Here is a 22,732-nt window from a genome sequence, read left to right as displayed (position 1 = left end):
ATTCATAGAAGATTGTCTCAGCAATATACCATCCACTACCTCAGTCTGTAACGCTATGTCCTTAGTATCCGGTCGCATAGAAAATTCATGGATACGGTCTTCAGGACAGTTGTTTAGGAAGTTGGAATCCTTGAGTATTTTATTCTCAGATTCTAGCTGAGACAGTCTTTCTTTCATTTCATCCAGACGAATATGATCCTCCTTTTCAGTTTCTTTACCCACTTCCAATAATTCAGACAACTCAGTTATTTTTGATTCCAGAGAATGAATATTGTCTTCCTGCTGCTGGTACATTATCAACTTTTGTTGCTCCTGATCCACTCTGGTTTGTCTTTCATCAGATGCCATGGTTTCCATCTCTCTCTGTATAAACCAAAGTTCTCTTTCAAGCTCTTCGTTCCTCTCATCAATTTTGGTGTTAAACATCTGTTCTTCTTTTAGCTTCCATCGGGTTTCATCTAGAACCTCCAACAACTGATAAATATGTTTAGACCTGTCCAGTGCTATATGTCTTATCACCTCTATCGGGGTCTGTAGATCCACTGGGCTATCTCTTCTTGTTGGTTCCTCAATGGAAGTTGGAAACAGGGAAAGCAGGTCCTTCTGTTGATCTTTTGGCAGAGCTAATACTAATTGTCCATGTTTCTTATAATCCTCAGCTATTTGCTTTAGCACAGTTTCTAATTTCTGTATACCTACATCTATCTTCACTTCCCCTGGAACTCTCTCTTTCAGTGGTAGAACATTCTTATCTCCTTTCATTCCATAATCCATGTTAGCGACCAAAGTATGAGCAAGGTTGTCACTAACACCTCCCTCACTATCCTTTAGGTGGGGATCAAGTCTGACTTTCTTGTCCTTTGATTTTTTCTCTCTCTTCTCCAACTCTACAGGTACATCTAATATTTTTTCATTTTCCACACCTAGGTTATTTACAAAAGTTCCCACAAACTTGCATGTCACCTCTTCCTTTAAGCCTGGTCCCTTATGGTACTCTTGTTTGTCCATACTTTTACATTCTCTAATGGCTTCAACTCTCCCAACTGATACAGCAATGGCTTTATGTCCAACCTTCTCCCTGTTCCTTTGCTTCTTTCCCATATTTGTATTTTATTTTTAGGGATGTGAGGACTTTATCAATAATAATTAATGGCAGCTGACACCTGTGGTGTAATAGGGCCTGAGTGTAACTTCTATCTCACGCGGTGCCTCCAAATGTAACCCTACCCTCAATACCTTGAACGAGAGCTGTCTATGTATTCTATTAAGGGATGGTTACCTAATAGCTGTGCCTCCACTCAAGCTATGTGTAGTATTTAACTACCGTTAAGGCTTGCTTGAGTAAGCCTGATCTCCATCCTTAGGGGATGATTCCCTTATATCATAGATATATTATCTAATATACCTGTCTCTTTCTTCCAGGATCTTCAGATCAACTTCCAGACGGACCACACACACATGGAAAGTATAACACTTTAATGACCAGTACCAAATGGATTAAGTATACATTAACATTTCATCAATTACACATTCCCCTTTAAGTCATTAATCCATGCTAACCCCCTGTCAATTAGGCCTATACAAAGTACCTGCATGCAATACAACAAATCCTTTTTCTTTTCAAGACACCCTTAGGTGTTAGAGTGACCCGGGTACTCTTAATATGATAGTGCACTATAAGGGCCCATAAACTTCCTAAAAATAACAGCAGTTAATACAGAATGTCTGACACTATGTTTTAGTATCAACTATCAGTTCTCCCTTCAGTTAAAGAGAAAGATGTTTGGCTCAGTCTACTTATGGTAGCGATTACTTTCTCCTATAAGGTTACTTATAGTTCCTCCTTGGCAGATAACAGAAAGTATCTATTTAGCTCATAGATAGTAACATCAACAGTTGATTACCAAGGAATCTGTATCCTTTCCTCATTATACATGTTACCGTAGTTGTCCAGTATTAAACTAAACTCCTAAGAAGCTGGTATGATCAACCTTTGTTATGCTGCGTCCTTGTGTCCATTTGAAGTAGCTGATGCTTTCTATATTTCAGAGCATATATAGCTTTTCGATTCCTGTATGCCTCAAATTATTGTTGTCTCTTAGGATGAGTCTATATTAAATATATCTGCAAGAGATGGTTTCTCTTATCATAGTCACAGCGAGCTCAAATCCTTTAACTTTAAAACTAATAGTCTCTTACGTGTCAGTCCTTCTTACGGGTTCACGAATATACATATAACACAGTTGTATTAAAGTGCCACAAGCTAGTCCTTGAATCGGGATGATATTCTAATCCTTTGTGGCTAAGAGGCTTTAACATCCATCCAATGTCACTGTAGTATGGCTACCTTTAATGTCCTTGACTCTAATTCTGCTAATTCAGGGGCATAAATACACACATTAGGTGGCAGCTTTAGGGTGTTACTTTCTATTTAGCGCTGCGGAACAATGTCTCTGGCTCTCCTTTGACTGATGTGATGCTGATATATGGAGGAGCTTTAAAACTATTTATGAAGCGTTAAACAGTTCAAGTTTCACTCCACTCCTCCTGTTACATATATATACCCAGTGCTTTCTACCTTCTCCTTAGCACTATGATTAAGCCATACATGGAACTGTCATTATAGGTCACTCTGACTACTGTGACCCATTACTATCCTCCTGCTTAATAGCCATTATTGCGGCCTAGCCCTGGAGTCCTTAGTCCCAATATGAAATTGACTATGTACCATAGTCACCTATGGCTTGCTGTGCTTAGTGTAGGGGTAATATAAATGGCTGGATTATGCACTCACACTTCTACGATCTAGTGATGCTGCAGCAGGATGCTCCCCCGACTCCTCCCTTACACTTACAGCCACACAGAATGGAGCCTCTGCTGCTGGTCCTGGCTCCTTTGTTGTGGCTGTCAGAGTCTGTGCCGGTAATAGGTAGGAAGGAACCCTCTCTGTCTCCCTGTCATAGGTGCGCCCTTCCAATACTGCTGGGTGAGTTGACTAGCGCTGATGCCGGGTTCTATGAACAGTGCTGAGTCTCAATGCTGCTGTCACCACCTTTACAGTAAGGAAGCCCTGTTCTGGCTACACACACTAAGCCCCCTCCGGCCGCCGCAATGTATACCGCTCAGCTCTAATGCGGGCGACAGCCGGAGCAGCAAAAAACTATGTCCTCTCACCAAGGGATATGCAGTCTCTTCCTCAGCTATACTCACAGCACCTCCCCACCCCTCTCTAGTAGTCACATGACCCACTCTGAGGTGATGCCCCGCCCACTGGCAATCACCCCACTAGGTGATTGACAGTTAGGAGCACAAGGACATTAACCCTTTAGATACACTGTGAAACCATAAAATAAGCCTTAATTGTATTCACCGCTACATTTACATCAATGTACATACAATTACATATCTGTGAACTGTATTATTTACCTCACAACATGCATACAGTATTACAACATCCATTAACTTTTATATATGAATAATATATATGCTTATACTCCATATTAGTCACCATATTATAACTACCTCAGTATAAGTGTTGTTTAAACCCTAAATCAGGGTTACAACTGTAAAATAAAAAACCTAGCTAAACTTTGTCTAAGCAGCTCTTTAGGAGAGCCACCTAGATTGCACCCTTCTCGGCCGGGCACAAAAATCTAACTTGAGTCTGGAGGAGGGTCATAGGGGGAGGAGCCAGTGCACACCACCTGATCTGAAAAAGCTTTACTTTTTGTGCCCTGTCTCCTGCGGAGCCGCTATTCCCCATGGTCCTTTCAGGAACCCCAGCATCCACTAGGACGATAGAGAAATCCCAGTAAACACTAACAAATTCTGTCCTGTAAATATCCGGCGTGGCTGAGGAGTCAGGAAGCGCTGTGTGTGCTATGGATGACTGCAGTAAGCAGAGGAAGGCGCCAAAATGCCTCTGATCCCGCTCTGAGGAAGCTCCGCCCCTCCAAGCTTTAGTGATATATTATACTGGCAAAGTCTCCTTCCTCAGCTAAAAAAACATCACAACAAGTGCTAGTCTAAGCGGTTTTGTACCAGTCTACACGGGGGATCTTAGCGGGACCCCCCCAGGAGGGTCCCGTACGCCGCGCACAGCGAACCAGGAGAACCCCCTAGTGGGTCCCCCGGTTTGTACTCACAACAGATGTCAGCTCTGCACCTCGTAAGGCCGGTGACCATCCCCCCCCCCGAACTCCCACGGTGCAGGTATGCTATTGCCCAAACTGCATACCGAAAATAACAAACATGAAAAATAAATTGTAGAAAACTCTCTGGAGCTCAGAGCTGTGCATCCTCTCCCGAGAGCATTTTTCTCTACACTGCCTGTGGGACGGGGCATAGAGGGGAGGAGCCAGCACACCCAGTTGAAGAAATCTAAAGTGCCCTGGCTCCTTTGGACCCATCTATACCCATCGTACTAGATTCCCCAATATCCCTTATGGATGCTAGATAAATCTTGTTTTATAGCTCTCTCCGTATTAGATACTCCAAACCATTATTTTATATATTCGCTTTATATTTATGTAGTGTAAGTCTTAAGAGCAGACTCAACTCAGTACAGTTATCATTGTGTCTCTCCTCTTCCCCATTATCTCTTCCCAAAGCTTAATTAGAATTTTATTTAGCTGGGAAACAATTCCCTCACAAAAATAAGATTTTACTCACCGGTAAATCTATTTCACGTAGTCCGTAGTGGATGCTGGGGACTCCGTAAGGACCATGGGGAATAGCGGCTCCGCAGGAGACTGGGCACAACTAAAGAAAGCTTTAGGACTACCTGGTGTGCACTAGCTCCTCCCACTATGACCCTCCTCCAGACCTCAGTTAGGATACTGTGCCCGGAAGAGCTGACACAATAAGGAAGGATTTTGAATCCCGGGTAAGACTCATACCAGCCACACCGTATAACTCGTGATACAATACCCAGTTAACAGTATGATAACAACTGAGCCTCTCAACAGATGGCTCAACAATAACCCTTTAGTTAGGCAATAACTATATACAAGTATTGCAGACAATCCGCACTTGGGATGGGCGCCCAGCATCCACTACGGACTACGAGAAATAGATTTACCGGTGAGTAAAATCTTATTTTCTCTAACGTCCTAAATGGATGCTGGGGACTACGTAAGGACCATGGGGATTATACCAAAGCTCCCAAACGGGTGGGAGAGTGCGGATGACTCTGCAGCACCGAATGAGCAAACTCTAGGTCCTCCTCAGCCAGGGTATCAAACTTGTAGACTCTTGCAAGAGTGTTTGACCCCGACCAAGTAACAGCTCGGCAAATTTGTAAAGCCGAGACCCCTCGGGCAGCCGCCCAAGAAGAGCCCACTTTCCTCGTGGAATGGGCTTTTACAGATTTAGGGTGCGGCAGTCCAGCCGCAGAATGTGCAAGTTGAATCGTGCTACAGATCCAGCGAGCAATAGTCTGCTTAGAAGCAGGAGCACCCAGCTTGTTGGGTGCATACAGGATAAATAGCGAGTCAGTCTTTCTGACTCCAGCCGTCCTGGAAACATATATTTTTCAGGGCCCCGACTACGTCCAGAAACTTGGAATCCTCCAAGTCCCAAGAAGCCGCAGGCACCACAATAGGTTGATTCACATGAAAAACGGATACCACCTTAGGAAGGAATTGGGAACGAGTCCTCAATTCCGCCTTATCCATATAAAATACAGATAAGGGCTTTTGCATGACAAAGCCGCCAATTCTGATATACGCCTGGCCGACGCCCAGGCCCACAGCATGACCACTTTCCACGTGAGGTATTGTAGCTCCACGGATTTAAGTGGCTCAACTCAATGCGACTTCAGGAAATCCCACGTTGAGATCCCACGGTGCCACTGGAGGCACAAACGGGGGCTGACTATGCAGCACTCCCTTAACAAAAGTCTGAACTTCAGGCAGTGAAGCCAGTTCTATTTTGGAAGAAAATCGATAGAGCCGAAATCTGGACCTTAATGGAACCCAATTTTAGGCCCATAGTCACCTCTGACTTGTAGGAAGTGCAGAAATCGACCTAGCTGAAATTCCTCCTTTTGGGGCCTTACTGGCCTCACAGCACGCAACATATTTCCACCATATGCGGTGATAATGGTTTGCGTTCACTTCTTTCCTAGCTTTAAATAGCGTAGGGATAACTTCCTCCGGAATGCCCTCTTCCTTCAGGATCCGGCGTTCAACCGCCATGCCGTCAAACGCAGCCGCGGTACGTCTTGGAACAGACAGGCCCCCTGCTGCAGCAGGTCCTGTCTGAGCGGCAGAGGCCATGGGTCCTCTGAGATCATTTCTTGGAGTTCTGGGTACCAAGCTCTTCTTGGCCAACCCAGAACAATGAGTATAGTTCTTACTCCTCTCATTATTATTCTCATTACCCTGGGTAAGAGAGGCAGAGAAGGGAACACATACACCGACTGGTACACCCACGGTGTTACCAGAGCGTCCACAGCTATCGCCTGAGGGTCCCTTGACCTGGCGCAATATCTTTGTAGCTTTTTGTTGAGGCGGGACGCCATCATGTCCACCTGTGGGCTTTCCCAACGGTGTACAATCATTTGGAAGACTTCTGGATGAAGTCCCCACTCTCCCGGGTGGAGGTCGTGTCTGCTGAGAAAGTCTGCTTCTCAGTTGTCCACTCCGGGAATGAACACTGCTGACAGTGCTAACACATGATTTTCCGCCCATCGGAGAATCCTTGTGGCTTCTGCCATCGCCATCCTGCTTCTTGTGCCGCCCTGTCGGTTTCCCTGAGCGACCGCCGTGATGTTGTCTGACTGGATCAGCACCGGCCGGTGTTGAAGCAGGGGTCTAGCCTGACTTAGGGCATTGTAAATGGCCCATAGTTCCAGAACATTTATGTGTAGGGAAGTCTCCTGACTTTTCCATAGGCCTTGGAAGTTTCTTCCCTGTGTGACTGCCCCCCCGCCTTGAAGGCTGGCATCCGTGGTCACCAGGACCCAGTCCTGTATGCCAAATCTGCGGCCCCCTAGAAGATGAGCACTCTGCAGTCACCACCACAGCGACACCCTGGCCCTTGGAGACAGGGTTATCCGCCGATGCATCTGAAGATGCGACCCGGACCACTTGTCCAACAGATCCCACTGGAAGATCCTTGCATGGGACCTGGCGAATGGAATTTCTTCGTAAGAAGCTACCATCTTTCCCAAAGCTCGCGTGCATTGATGCACCGACACCTGTATTTGTATTAGGAGGTCTCCGTCTAGAGACGCCAACTCCTTGGACTTTTCCTCCGGGAGAAACCCTTTATACCCTGTTCTGTGTCCAGAACCATACCCAGGAACAGTAGACGCGTCGTAGGAACCAGCTGCGATTTTGGAATATTCAGAATCCAGCCGTGCTGTTGTAGCACTTCCCAAGATAGTGCTACTCCGACGAACAACTGCTCCCTGGACCTCGCCTTTATAAGGAGATCGTCCAAGTACGGGATAAGTACTTCGGCCATTACCTTGGTTAATACCCTCGGTGCCGGGGACAGACCAACGGCAACGTCTGGAATTGGTAATGACAATCCTGTACCACAATTTTGAGGTACACCTGGTGAAGAGGGTAAATAGGGACATGCAGGTAAGCATCCTTGATGTCCAGCGATACCCTGAAATTCTCCAGGCTTGCAATAATCGCCCTGAGCGATTCCATTTTGAACTTGAACCTTCGTATATAAGTGTTCAAGGATTTCAATTTTAGAATGGGTCTCACCGAACCGTCTGGTTTCGGTACCACAACATTTTGGAATAGTAACCCCGGCCTTGTTGAAGGAGGGGTACCTTGATTTTACCTGCTGGAAGTACAGCTTGTGAATTGCCGCCAGTACTACCTTTCTCCGAGGGCAGCAGGCAAGGCTGATGTGAGGTAACGGCGAGGGGGAGTCGCCTCGAACTCCAGCCTGTATCCCTGTGATACTACTTGCAGAGCCTAGGGATCCACCTGTGGGCAAGCCCACTGGTCCCTGAAGTTCCCGAGACGCGCCCCCACCGCACCTGTCTCCACCTGTGGAGCCCCAGCGTCATGCGGTGGACTCAGAGGAAGCGAGGGAAGATTTTTGATCCTGGGAACTGGCTGCCTGGAGCAGCTTTTCCCTTCTTCCCTTGTCTCTGTGCAGAAAGGAAGCGCCTTTGACCCGCTTGCTTTTCTGAAGCCGAAAGGACTGTACCTGAAAATACGGTGCTTTCTTAGGCTTTTGTGAGGAAACCTGAGGTAAAAAATTTTCTTCCCAGCTGTTGCTGTGGATACGAGGTCCCAGAGACCATCCCCAAACAATTCCTCACCCTTATAAGGCAGAATCTCCATGTGCCTTTTAAAGGCAGCATCACCTGTCCACTGCCGGGTTTCTAATACCCTCCTGGCAGAATGGACATTGCATTAATGCTGGATGCCAGCCGGTAAATATCCCTCTGTGCATCCTTCCTATATAAGACGACGTCTTTAAAAATGCTCTATGTTAGCAAAATATTATCCCTGTCTAGGGTATTAATATCATCTGACAGGGTATCAGACCACGCTGCAGCAGCACTATTTTGCTGAGGCAATTGCAGGTCTCAGTATAGAACCTGAGTGTGTATATACAGACTTCAGGATAGCCTCCTGCTTTTTATCAGCAGGCTCCTTCAAGGTGGCCGTATCCTAAGACGGCAGTGCCACCTTTTTTGACAAACGTGTGAGCGCCTTCTCCACCCTAGGGGATATCTCCCAGCGTGACCTATCCTCTGGCGGGAAAGGGTACGCCATCAGTAACTGTTTAGAAATTACCAGTTTCTTATCGGGGGAACCCACGCTTCTTTACACACTTCATTCATTCAACTGATGGGGGAACAAAACACTGGCTGCTTTTTCTCCCCAAAAATAAAACCCCTTTTATGTGGTACTTGGGTTCATGTCAGAAATGCGTCACACATTTTTCATTGCCGAGATCATGTAACGGATGTTCCTAGTGGATTGTGTATATGTCTCAACCTCGTCGACACTGGAGTCAGACTCTGTGTCGACATCTGTGTCTGCCATCTGAGGTAACGGGCGTTTTTTGAGCCCCTGATGGCCTTTGAGACGCCTGGGCAGGCGCGGGCTGAGAAGCCGGCTGTCCCACATCTGTTTTACGTCATCCAGCCTTCTATGTAAGGAGTTGACATTGTCGGTTAATACATTTCACCTATCCATCCACTCTGGTGTCGGCCCCACAGGGGGCGACATCCCATTTATCGGCCTCTGCTCCACCTCCACGTAACCTTCCTCATCCCACATGTCGACACAGCCGTACCGACACACAGCACACACACAGGGAATGCTCTGACTGAGGACAGGACCCCACAAAGTCCTTTGGGGAGACAGAGAGAGAGTATGCCAGCACACACCAGAGCGCTATATAATGCAGGGATTAACACTATAACTGAGTGATTTTTCCCCCAATAGCTGCTTGTATAAACAATATTGCGCCTAAATTTAGTGCCCCCCCTCTCTTTTTAACCCTTTGAGCCTGAAAGCTACAGGGGAGAGCCTGGGGAGCTGTCTTCCAGCTGCACTGTGAAGAGAAAATAGCGCCAGTGTGCTGAGGGAGATAGCCCCGCCCCTTTTTCGGCTGACTTTCTCCCGCTTTTTTATGGATTCTGGCAGGGGTATTTATCACATATATAGCCTCTGGGGCTATATATTGTGATATATTTGCCAGCCAAGGTGTTTTTATTGCTGCTCAGGGCGCCCCCCCCCAGCGCCCTGCACCCTCAGTGACCGGAGTGTGAAGTGTGTATGAGGAGCAATGGCGCACAGCTGCAGTGCTGTGCGCTACCTTGGTGAAGACTGATGTCTTCTGCCGCCGATTTTCCGGACTCTTCTTGCTTCTGGCTCTGTAAAAGGGCCGGCGGCGCGGCTCCGGGACCGAACATCAATGGCCGGTTCCATGCGGTCGATCCCTCTGGAGCTAATGGTGTCCAGTAGCCTAAGAAGCCCAAGCTACCACCAGTTAGGTAGGTTCGCTTCTTCTCCCCTTAGTCCCTCGCTGCAGTGAGTCTGTTGCCAGCAGATCTCACTGTAAAATAAAAAACCTAAAATACACTCTCTCTCTAGGAGCTCAGGAGAGCCCCTAGTGTGCATCCAGCTCGGCCGGGCACAGAAATCTAACTGAGGTCTGGAGGAGGGTCATAGTGGGAGGAGCAAGTGCACACCAGGTAGTCCTAAAGCTTTCTTTAGTTGTGCCCAGTCTCCTGCGGAGCCGCTATTCCCCATGGTCCTTACGGAGTCCCCAGCATCCACTTAGGACGTTAGAGAAAGGGTGATACAGAGTGCCGAGGGACACCTGTGATGTTAGTGGGGGCACAACACTTGCTAATATTGCCATAGCCTGCAAATAGGGATAGCACAGTAATGTGTGTATCATAAAAATCCTTTGAGCTAGGAAGGTTAAGCCAACATCATTTTGGAGGTTACAGTCCCTTTAAACTTAAATTTCAGAGCTATCAGGTGGATGACTGAGTTAGCTCTTCATCGTCACCACTAAGTATTAAGACAAAATCTAATTATGGAGAAAGAAAAAAAAAAGACACTGGAAAAGCTGCATACCAACACCAACGACTATAAGGGGAAAGCAGAGCAGCATGCCAGTCTGCCTACACGGCTAACTATAAGAGAAAAGCAGAGCTGCATGCCAGTCTGCCTACACAGCTAACTATAAGAGAAAAGCAGAGCTGCATGCCAGTCTGCCTACACAGCTAACTATAAGAGAAAAGCAGAGCTGCATGCCAGTCTGCCTACACTGCTAACTATAAGAGAAAAGCAGAGCTGCATGCCAGTCTGCCTACACTGCTAACTATAAGAGAAAAGCAGAGCTGCATGCCAGTCTGCCTACACTGCTAACTATAAGAGAAAAGCAGAGCTGCATGCCAGTCTGCCTACACTGCTAACTATAAGAGAAAAGCAGAGCTGCATGCCAGTCTGCCTACACTGCTAACTATAAGGGAAAAGCAAAGCTGCATGCTAACCTGCTGACACCAGGTGTTAATGGGAAAGCACAGGCGCATGCAAGGCTGCAGCACAGGTGGCAATGGGAGAGCACAGGCACATGCTAGGCTGCAGCACAGGTGGCAATGGGAAAACACAGGCGCATGCTAGGCTGCAGCACAGGTGGCAATGAGAAAGCACAGGCGCATGCTAGGCTGCAGCACAGGTGGCAATGGGAGAGCACAGGCGCATGCTAGGCTGCAGCACAGGTGGCAATGGGAAAGCACAGGCGCATGCTAGGCTGCAGCACAGGTGGCAATGGGAGAGCACAGGCGCATGCTAGGCTGCAGCACAGGTGGCAATGGGAAAGCACAGGCGCATGCTAGGCTGCAGCACAGGTGGCAATGGGAGAGCACAGGCGCATGCTAGGCTGCAGCACAGGTGGCAATGGGAAAGCACAGCTGTATGTACAACTTCTACAATAAAACAAGGATGCACAGTTAGAGTAACTACTCACCGACAGCTTTATCTCCTTGGCACGGTTGGCATACTTAAGAGTGTTATAGGTGTCATCATAACTCAGAAAAGATGGGCTAATTGCTGCGATCATGACTGTCCGACAGTTCCCTCCGATGGAGTCTTTCAGAAGCCGGGTCAGTTTGCTGTCTCGATAGGGAATGTGAGCTTTCTTATTCTGCAACAATAAAGATAGGCAATCTATACAGTGACATGTATAAGGCAATGTAAGATGTTAGTCCTGCTGCTTCTGTATTTGAGCTTCTCAAAAACTGCTGTATAAATGTGTAACAGAAAAAAAAAAAAAAACTGCAGGTGCACACTCTAAGAACACTGGTAATCAGAACAATTACAATAAACTCATGGAGGTTCTTAGCACAATATACCACGTCACGGTGACCTTATCAGGTGGGCCCCTAACATATAGATTTATCCAAGTCTTGCCTATCGTAGTGCCCATTCTAAAATGTAAACAGCAAGATTAATGCAAATAAACAAAATTGTCTCATTGAGGTTACCCTCATAGCAACTAGTTGTTCGCCCCAGAACTTCATACCACATAAAATGGAATGCAAATAAAACACAATGGTATGTTGATTAACCAACTCTGAATTTGTAAGGATATATGGATTTCTCAGGTTGTGATGTTTGAAGAAAAAAGCAAAAGTACACTTATCTTTTTCAGAGAAATTGCAAGTTTATTTGTAACCTTCGTTGCTATAAAAACCTTCTATGCCGAGGGTTCAAGCGGCCTGAGCAAGAGAAGGATTATTCTGTGTTTGCTTTGTGCCCAGGAAATGCAGATTACACTAACATACAACAGACACTGTCATGAGGCCCAAGGAGAGCACGATACTAAATCAAACATTCTGCCCATATGAGACTAATCAGTGCAGTACAGCAAATGCCACACAAAAGTCAAAAGGGACAGTCGGTACCTTTGCATCAGCCAGAGCGTTAATGACGTTTATGAGAGCCAGAAGAGAGCGATTGATGTTGGCGCCCTCCCGCAGGCGCTCGCCCTTGGCGTTTGTTGAAGACGCTCGTTCTGAGCCAGCCAGATCTATGAGGCTCATTTTAGCCACGCGCACGTCCTGGCTGATGCTGGCCGTGCGGTCTTGCTGCTTTATGTAGATCTGGAAGAGAGAAGGAGAATATAGGCAAACATTAGCTACAGAGGAGTCAGGCAGCACAAGTGTGGTCTCCCGACACGCTGCAGTGAGGACCCGAGCTCTGTAATACCTGCTGCAGAGACTTCCAATACAATAGGCAAAGTTAAAGAATAAAAGAGAATGGTCCCTCCTCTCTCGGCAAGCAGGCACACCCTTAAAGGGCCAGTAAGATCATCCGAAGTCATCACAATCAGGCCGAGAGAAGAAGAAAAATAGGATTTTAATTACCTACCGGTAAATCCTTTTCTCATAGTCCATAAGGGATACTGAGGATACTTAGTACGATGGGGTATAGATGGGGTACAAAGGAGCCGGTGCACTTTAAATTCTTCAAAACAGGCTGTGCTGGCTCCTCCCCTCTATGCCCCCTCCCACAGCCCAGTCTAGGAAAACTGTGCCCGAAGGAGATGGACTATCATGAGAGGAAACATGACAAGACAACGAATGTTGAGACTAACGAACCAGCACAGACCAGAACAAAACCAGCAACAGCTAGCTAAACAGAACAGCAACAGCTGATCCAAACAACTTTCACACAAGAACAAAACTCGCAGGAGAAGTCAAAGCACAGAGGCGGGCACCCAGTATCCCTTACGGACTACGAGAAAAGGATTTATCGATAGATAATTAAAATCCTGTTTTCTCTAACATCCATAAGGAATACTGGGGACACTTGGGGGCTAATTCCGACCTGATCGCTAGGGTGCGATTTTTGCATCTCTGCAATCAGGTTGTTGCCGCCAACAGGGGGAGGGGGAATTCGCTGTGCAGGTGTGCGATCACATGTGCAGGAGCTGCACAGCCCAGGACTTACTCTTCCAGTGGGATGATCGGGGCCGGAGCGGACGTCAGAAACACTCCCTCCAAAACGCTTGGTCCCTTCATGCATTTTTGCGGACACTCGTCTAAAACGGTCAGTTGCCACCCACAAATGGCTTCTTCCTGTCAGTCACTTTGCGATCTCCCATGTGATCGCTTTTGTCGCACCATCCCGTCGCTGTCCAGCGCTACCCATCGCTGCGGCCCACATACAATCTGCCCCACAGTACGATGGGGGATGTCCAAAAGCTCCCAGAATGGGTGGGAACGTGCTGAGACGCCTGCAGGACCGACTGTCCAAACTGGACATACTCTTTAGCCATGGTATCAATCCTGTAGAACTTGACAAACGTGTTTGTCCCTGACCAGGTAGCGGCCCGGCAAAGTTGCAAAGCCAAGACGCCACAGGCAGCCGCCCAGGAGGAACCCACTGACCTAGTAGAGCAGGCCTTGATAGACCATGTAAAAAAGGAAAGGCCGTCGAAGTATAGGCCTATTGAATAGTAAGCCTAATCCAACAGGCAATCGACTGCTTCGAAGCAGGGCAACCCCTCTTTTGAGCATCATACAGCACAAAGCGGGAATCCGATTTTCGGACAGCAGTTGTCCTCTTGACATAGATCTTCAGGGCTCGCACCACATCCAAGGACTCAGGATTCGAGGAAATGGCCAAAGCCGCCAGAACCTCAATAGGCTGATTCAGGTGGAACGCAGAAACCACCTTTGGCAGGAACTGCTGACGAGTCCTGAGCTCTGCTCTGTCGTCGTGAAAGACCAAGTAGGGACTCTTGCAGGATAAAGCTCAAGTCCCGAAACTTGCCTAGCCAAAGCTAATGCCAATAGCATAACAGTCTTCCACGTAAGGTACTTGTTTTCTACCGACATCAATGGTTCAAACCAAGAGGATTGTAGAAAGGTCAAAACCACGTTCAGATCCCAAGGTGCCGTGGGTGGCACAAAAGGAGGCTGTATGTGACGAACACCCTGCAAGAACGTCTGGACTTCAGGTAACGCAGCCAATTTTCTCTGAAAGAAAATGGACAAAGCTTAGATCTGCACCTTTATGAGCCTAACTGTAGGCCCATATCCACTCCAGCCTGTAAGAAATGCAAAAAAGGCCCCAGGTTGAAATCCGCAGCAGGAAACCTTCGGCCCTCACACCAGGAGACATATCGTTTCCAGATATAATTATAATGCTTCGACGCGACTGCCTTCCTGACTTAAATCATGGTTGCAATAACGTTGTCCGGAATAACCTTCTCAGCTAGAATGTTCCATTGAACCGCCATGCCACTAAAATGAAGCCGCCGTAAGTCCGGGAGGCCAGGGGTCTTCTACTGCCATGGCTAGAAGGACTGCATATCAAAATCTTTGAGGCCAATCGGGGGCAACCAGAATTGCCTGAACACCCTCCCTTCTGATTCTTTTCAGAACCCTGGGAAGTAATGGAATCGGAGGAAACAGGTACACCAACCGGTAAGCTAGCGGTGTTGTCAGTGCGTACAGTGCCGCCGCCCTAGGGTCCCTTGTTCTGGAATCAATAGCGCCAAAGCTTTTTGTTGAGTCGAGAGGCCATCAGATCGATCTGCGGACAGCCACACTGATCTGTTATCTGTCGAAATACCTGCGGATGGAGACCCCACTCTCCTGGGTGTAGGTCATGTCGACTTAGAAAGCCCGCCTCCTAGTTGTTTACTTCCAGAATGAGTACGGCCGATACCGCTCTTGCATTCCTTTCCACCCAGAGGAGAATCTTGGATACCTCTTGCATGCAAGCTCTGCTCTTTGTTCCGCCCTGTTGATTGATGTACACCACTGTCGTGGCGTTGTCTGACTGAACTTGAATGGCCCGATTTATTGGAAGAATGGCTTCATGGCTTGATCTCTTGCCCTGGAACTGTGCCCCTTGGGTGACAGCTCCCCAAACTCGAAGACTCGCATCTGTGGTTAAGAGAATCCAATCCTGTATCCCTAAGCGGAGGTCTGTAACCATGACAGGAGAGAAATTCTGGCCTGCGGTAAGAGACGTATGATCCAGTGCATCTGCAGATGCGAACCTGATCATCTTAAGGAGATCCAGTTGGAAAGCACTTGCATGGAATCTGCCAAATCGAATTGCCTCGTAGGAGGCCCCCATCTTTCCCAACAGGCGTATGCAAAGATGTACCGAGTCACGGCTTGGCATCAGTACCGCTCCAACCATCTCCTAAAGCGTCTTTGCCTTGTCCACAGGAAGGAAGTCCTTCGGAGCTACCGTGTCCGTGTCCAAGATCATCCCCAAGAACTGGAGTCAGAGTTGGCTCGAGGTGGGATTTCAGTTAATTTAGAAACCAATTGTGGTGTGATAGCAGTGTTGTCGTGCAGCTGATGCGGTCCAACAGTTGTTCCTTGCATCTCACTTTTATCAAAAGATCGTCCAGATAGGGGACCCCCTGAATCCGGAGTTGGAACATCATTTCCGCCATCACCTTTTTTGAAAACCCTTGTGGCTGTGGATAGGCCGAAGGGTAGCGCCTGGAATTGATAATGCTCATCTAGCAGAGCAAACCTGAGGTACAGTAGGCTTGATCAGGTGGCCATATTGGAATATGGAGGTATGCGTCCTTTATGTCCAGAGAGACAAAGAACTCCCCCCTCCTTCAGACCTGAGATTATTGCTCTCAGAGACTCCATTTTGAACCAGAAAACCCACAGATATGGGTTTAACGATTTGAGGTTCAAAATGGGCCTCACCGAACTGTCCGGTTTCGGTACCACAAAAAGGCTAGAATAAATAAGAATTTACTTACCGATAATTCTATTTCTCGGAGTCCGTAGTGGATGCTGGGGTTCCTGAAAGGACCATGGGGAATAGCGGCTCCGCAGGAGACAGGGCACAAAAAGTAAAGCTTTAGGATCAGGTGGTGTGCACTGGCTCCTCCCCCTATGACCCTCCTCCAAGCCAGTTAGGTACTGTGCCCGGACGAGCGTACACAATAAGGGAGGAATTTTGAATCCCGGGTAAGACTCATACCAGCCACACCAATCACACCGTACAACTTGTGATCTAAACCCAGTTAACAGTATGATAACAGCGGAGCCTCTAAAAAGATGGCTCACAACAATAATAACCCGATTTTTGTAACTATGTACAAGTATTGCAGATAATCCGCACTTGGGATGGGCGCCCAGCATCCACTACGGACTCCGAGAAATAGAATTATCGGTAAGTAAATTCTTATTTTCTCTATCGTCCTAGTGGATGCTGGGGTTCCTGAAAGGACCATGGGGATTATACCAAAGCTCCCAAACGGGCGGGAGAGTGCGGATGACTCTGCAGCACCGAATGAGAGAACTCCAGGTCCTATTTTGCCAGGATATCAAATTTGTAGAATTTTACAAACGTGTTCTCCCCTGACCACGTAGCTGCTCGGCAGAGTTGTAATGCCGAGACCTCTCGGGCAGCCGCCCAAGATGAGCCCACCTTCCTTGTGGAATGGGCCTTAACCGATTTAGACTGTGGCAGGCCTGCCTCAGAATGTGCAAGTTGAATTGTGTTACAAATCCAACGAGCAATCGCCTGCTTAGAAGCAGGCGCACCCAACTTGTCGGGTGCATACAGTATAAACAGCGAGTCAGATTTTCTGACTCCAGCTGTCCTGGAACATATTTTCAGGGCCCTGACAACTCCTAGCAACTTGGAGTCCTCCAAGTCCCTAGTAAGTGCAAGGCACCACAATAAGCTGGTTCAGGTGAAACACTGACACCACCTTAGGGAGAGAACTGGGGACGAGTCCGCAGCTCTGCCCTGTCCGAATGGACAAACAGATATGGGCTTTTTTGAGAAAAAACCACCAATTTGACACTCGCCTGGTCCAGGCCAGGGCCAAGAGCATGGTCACTTTTTATGTGAGATGCTTCAAATCCACATATTTGACTGGTTTTAAACCAATGTGATTTGAGGAATCCCAGAACTACGTTGAGATCCCACAGTGCCACTGGAGGCACAAAAAAGGGGTTTGTATATGCAATACTCCCTTGACAAACTTCTGGACTTCAGGAACCAATTCTTTCTGGAAGAAAATTTACAGGGCCGAATTTGAACCTTAATGGACCCCAATTTGAGGCCCATAGACACTCCTGTTTGCAGGAAATGCAGGAAACGACCGAGTTGAAATTTCTTTGTGGGGCCTTCCTGGCCTCACACCACGCAACATATTTTCGCCACACGTGGTGATAATGTTGTGCGGTCACCTCCTTTCTGGCTTTGACCAGGGTAGGAATGACCTCTTCCGGAATGCCTTTTTTCCTTTAGGATCCGGCTTTCCATCGCCATGCCGACAAACGCAGCTGCGGTAAGTCTTGGAACAGACATGGTACTTGCTGAAGCAAGTCCCTTCTTAGCGGCAGAGGCCATAAGACCTCTGTAAGCATCTCTTGAAGTTCCGGGTACCAAGTCCTTCTTGGCCAATCCGGAGCCATGAGTATAGTTCTTACTCCTCTACGTCTTATAATTCTCAGCACCTTAGGTATGAGAAGCAGAGGAGGGAACACATACACCGACTGGTACACCCACGGTGTTACCAGAACGTCCACATCTATTGCCCATGGGTCTCTTGACCTGGCGCAATACCTGTCCCGTTTTTTGTTCAGACGGGACGCCATCATGTCCACCTTTGGTATTTCCCAACGGTTTACAATCATGTGGAAAAAACTTCTCAATGAAGTTTCCACTCTCCCGGGTGGAGGTCGTGCTGAGGAAGTCTGCTTCCCAGTTTCCATTCCCGGGATGAAAAACTGCTGACAGTGTTATCACATGATTTTCCGCCCAGCGAAAAGTCCTTGCAGTTTCTGCCATTGCCCTCCTGCTTCTTGTGTCGCCCTGTCTGTTTACGTGGGCGACTGCCGTGATGTTTTTCCCACTGGATCAATACCGGCTGACCTTGAAGCAGAGGTCTTGCTAAGCTTAGAGCATTATAAATTTACCCTTAGCTCCAGTATATTTATGTGGAGAAAAGTCTCCATACTTGATCACACTCCCTGGAAATTTTTTCCTTGTGTGACTGCTCCCCAGCCTCTCAGGCTGGGCTCCGTGGTTACCAGCATCCAATCCTGAATGCCGAATCTGCTGCCCTCTAGAAGATGAGCACTCTATAACCACCACAGGAGAGACACCCTTGTCCTTGGATATTGGGTTATCCGCTGATGCATCTGAAGATGCGATCCGGACCATTTGTCCAGCAGATCCCACTGAAAAGTTCTTACGTGAAATCTGCCGAATGGAATTGCTTCGTAGGAAGCCACCATTTTTACCAGGACCCTTGTGCAATGATGCACTGTTTTTAGGAGGTTCCTGACTTGCTCGGATAACTCCCTGGCTTTCTCTTCCGGGAGAAACACCTTTTTCTGGACTGTGTCCAGAATCATCCCTAGGCACAGCAGACGTGTCGTCGGGATCAGCTGCGATTTTGGAATATTTAGAATCCACCCGTGCTGATTGTAGCAGTATCCGAGATAGTGCTACTCCGACCTCCAACTGTTCCCTGGACTATGCCCCTATCAGGAGATCGTCCAAGTAAGGGATAATTAAGACGCCTTTTCTTCGAAGAAGAATCATCAATTCGGCCATTACCTTGGTAAAGACCCCAGGGTGCCGTGGACAATCCAAACGGCAGCGTCTGAAACTGATAGTGACAGTTCTGCACCACGAACCTGAGGTACCCTTAGTGAGAAGGGCAAATTTGGGACATAGAGGTAAGCATCCCTGATGTCCCGGGACACTATATAGTCCCCTTATTCCTGGTTCGTTATCACTGCTCTGAGTGACTTCATCTTAATTTGAACCTTTGTAAGTGTTCAAAAAAAATTTTTTAGAATAAGTCTCACCTAGCCTTCTGGCTTCAGTACCACAATATAGTGTGGAATAATACCCCTTTTCTGTAGTAGGAGGGGTAATTTAATTATCACCTGCTGGGAATACAGCTTGTGAATTTTTTCCCATACTACCTCCTTGTCGGAGGGAGACTTGGTAAAGCAGACTTCAGGAGCCTGCGAAGGGGAAACGTCTCGACATTCCCATCTGTACCCCCGGGATACTACTTGTAGGATCCAGGGGTCCTGTACGGTCTCAGCGCCATGCTGAGAACTTGTCAGACGCGGTGGAACGCTTCTGTTCCTGGGAATGGGCTGCCTGCTGCAGTCTTCTTCCCTTTCCTCTATCCCTGGGCAGATATGTTCTTATAGGGACGAGAGGACTGAGGCTGAAAAGACGGTGTCTTTTTCTGCAGAGATGTGACTTAGGGTAAAAAACGGTGGATTTTCCAGCAGTTGCCGTGACCACCAGGTCCGATGGACCGACCCCAAACAAGTCCTCTTCCTGTATACGGCCATACTGTGCCGTTTGGAATCTGCATCACCTGACCACTGTCGTGTCCATAACATCTTCTGGCAGTTATGGACATCGCGTTTATTCATGATGCCAGAGTGCAAATATCCCTCTGTGCATCTCGCATATATAGAAATGCTCTATAGTCAATAAAATACTGTCCCTGTCAAGGGTATCAATATTTTTAGTCAGGGAATCCGACCAAGCCACCCTAGCTCTGCACATCCAGGCTGAGGCGATCGCTGGCCGCAGTATAACACCAGTATGTGTGTATATACTTTTTATTATATTTTCCAGCCTTGTCCGCTGGTCCTTGAGGACGGCCCTATCTATAGACGGTACCGCCACTTGTTTTGATAAGCGTGTGAGCGCCTTATCCACCTTAAAGGGTGTTTCCCAACGCGCCTTAACTTCTGGCGGGAAAGGGTATACCGCCCATAATTTTCTATCGGGGGGAACCCACGCATCATCACACACTTTATTTAATTTATCTGATTCAGGAAAAACTATGGTAGTTTTTTCACATCCCACATAATACCCTCTTTTGTGGTACTTGTAGTATCAGAAATACGTAACACCTCCTTCATTGCCTTTAACGTGTGGCCCTAATAAGGAATACGTTTGTTTATTCACCGTCGACACTGGATTCAGTGTCCCTGTCTGTGTCTGTGTCGACCGACTAAAGTAAACGGGCGTTTTAAAAACCCTTGACGGTGTTTTTGAGACGTCTGGACCGTACTAATTGTTTGTCGGCCGTCTCATGTCGTCAACCGACCTTGCAGCGTGTTGACATTATCACGTAATTTCCTAAATAAGCCATCCATTCCGGTGTCGACTCCCTAGAGAGTGACATCACCATTACAGGCAATTGCTCCGCCTCCTCACCAACATCGTCCTCCTACCTGTCGACACACACGTACCGACACACAGCACACACACAGGGAATGCTCTGATAGAGGACAGGACCCACTAGCCCTTTGGAGAGACAGAGGGAGAGTTTGCCAGCACACACCAAAAACGCTATAATTATATAGGGACAACCTTATATAAGTGTTTTCCCTTATAGCATCTTAATATATATATATATATAAGCATATCGCCAAATTAGTGCCCCCCCTCTCTGTTTTAACCCTGTTTCTGTAGTGCAGTGCAGGGGAGAGCCTGGGAGCCTTCCCTCCAGCCTTTCTGTGAGGGAAAATGGCGCTGTGTGCTGAGGAGATAGGCCCCGCCCCTTTTTCGGCGGCCTCGTCTCCCGCTCTTAACGGATTCTGGCAGGGGTTAAATATCTCCATATAGCCTCCGGAGGCTATATGTGAGGTATTTTTAGCCAAAATAGGTATTCATTTGCCTCCCAGGGCGCCCCCCTCCCAGCGCCCTGCACCCTCAGTGACTGCCGTGTGAAGTGTACTGAGAGGAAAATGGCGCACAGCTGCAGTGCTGTGCGCTACCTTTAGAAGACTGAGGAGTCTTCTGCCGCCGATTCTGGACCTCTTCTTACTTCAGCATCTGCAAGGGGGCCGGCGGCAAGGCTCCGGTGACCATCCAGGCTGTACCTGTGATCGTCCCTCTGGAGCTGATGTCCAGTAGCCAAGAAGCCAATCCATCCTGCACGCAGGTGAGTTCACTTCTTCTCCCCTAAGTCCCTCGTTGCAGTGATCCTGTTGCCAGCAGGACTCACTGTAAAATAAAAAACCTAAGCTAAACTTTCCTAAGCAGCTCTTTAGGAGAGCCACCTAGATTGCACCCTTCTCGGCCGGGCACAAAAATCTAACTGGCTTGGAGGAGGGTCATAGGGGGAGGAGCCAGTGCACACCACCTGATCCTAAAGCTTTACTTTTTGTGCCCTGTCTCCTGCGGAGCCGCTATTCCCCATGGTCCTTTCAGGAACCCCAGCATCCACTAGGACGATAGAGAAATATCCCTCGCAACGTTGTTGAAGTGGAACTGGAACAATGACCTGAGTCTGAACCAACTTTTGAATGGACTCCTGTAACGTAAGGCACAATTCCTCGGAAAACGGTAAGCCTGTCCTGAAAAATCTGTGGAGGTGGAGAACTTTCGAACTACAGTTTGTAGCCCTGAGAGATCAGGTCTTTTACCCAAGGATCCTGGCAGGAAGCTGCTCCAAATGAGGCTGAAGAATCTCAGACGAACTCCCACCTCGTGATCCCCCATCGATGGAGGGACACAGTCATGTGAAGGTCTTTGAGGAGACAGAGCCAGCGCCCTGATCCTGAGACCCTGTGGCAGCAGGTTTACATGACTTGCCTTATGTGCCTCTAGCTGCATTTGTGGTGCCTCTGGCTTTACCCTTAAACCTTGCGGTCCGAAAGGACTGCAGTGACAGTCTCGGGTAAGAGCATATAGCCAGTGGAGCTGCAGACAGGAGGTACGTGGATTTTCCAGCGGTAAACGTAGACGTAGCCACAAAGCCCTGCGTGCAGAAACTGCCCACCACCACCCCCGAGAGTCCTTCAGTGCAGGTAGGCTGTTGCCCAACAAGCTACCTAAAAAAAAAAAAAATACAAAATGTATAAATTAATTAAATTGAAGAAAAAACTTGAGCTCCTGAGTGTGCATCCTATCCTGAGGGCACATTATTCTAAACTGCCTGTGTGAGGGGGCATAGAGGGGAGGAGCCAGCACACCCAGTTGAAGAAATGTAAAGTGCACAGGCTCCTCTGGACCCCATCTATACCCCATAGTACTAAGTGTCCCCAGTATTCCTTATGGATGTTAGAGAAACAAAAACACACCATCCTATAGTGTTACCATCCACTGGATTCTCTACAGCTCAAAGTGTAAATTATAAAAGAGATCGCGACAGCTAGTATTCTATAGAATCATAGGGTATGCAGTCTGAATGTTGACAAGTCATAGGTTAGGAAACAGAGAAATGCTAGAGAATG

The 22,732-nt window shown here is 47.7% G+C and overlaps 1 protein-coding gene across 1 annotated transcript in view; it reads right to left on the bottom strand.

Moving 5' to 3' along the window:
- LOC134965997 (kinesin-like protein KIF18B) overlaps positions 1–22,732 on the bottom strand; it is a 205,018-nt gene that overhangs the window by 132,211 nt on the left and 50,075 nt on the right. The window contains exons 6-7 of the mRNA XM_063942446.1: positions 12,407–12,604; positions 11,470–11,646 (exon numbers count right to left, since the gene is read on the bottom strand). Coding sequence (XP_063798516.1) covers positions 11,470–11,646; positions 12,407–12,604 — 375 coding nt within the window. The remainder of the gene's footprint in view (positions 1–11,469; positions 11,647–12,406; positions 12,605–22,732) is intronic.

This window comes from Pseudophryne corroboree, chromosome 10, assembly GCF_028390025.1.
Source record: "Pseudophryne corroboree isolate aPseCor3 chromosome 10, aPseCor3.hap2, whole genome shotgun sequence".
In the NCBI taxonomy this organism is placed as follows: domain Eukaryota; kingdom Metazoa; phylum Chordata; class Amphibia; order Anura; family Myobatrachidae; genus Pseudophryne; species Pseudophryne corroboree.
Note: the sequence above shows the minus strand (reverse complement) of the source record. Positions and strands in the feature narration are given on the sequence as shown.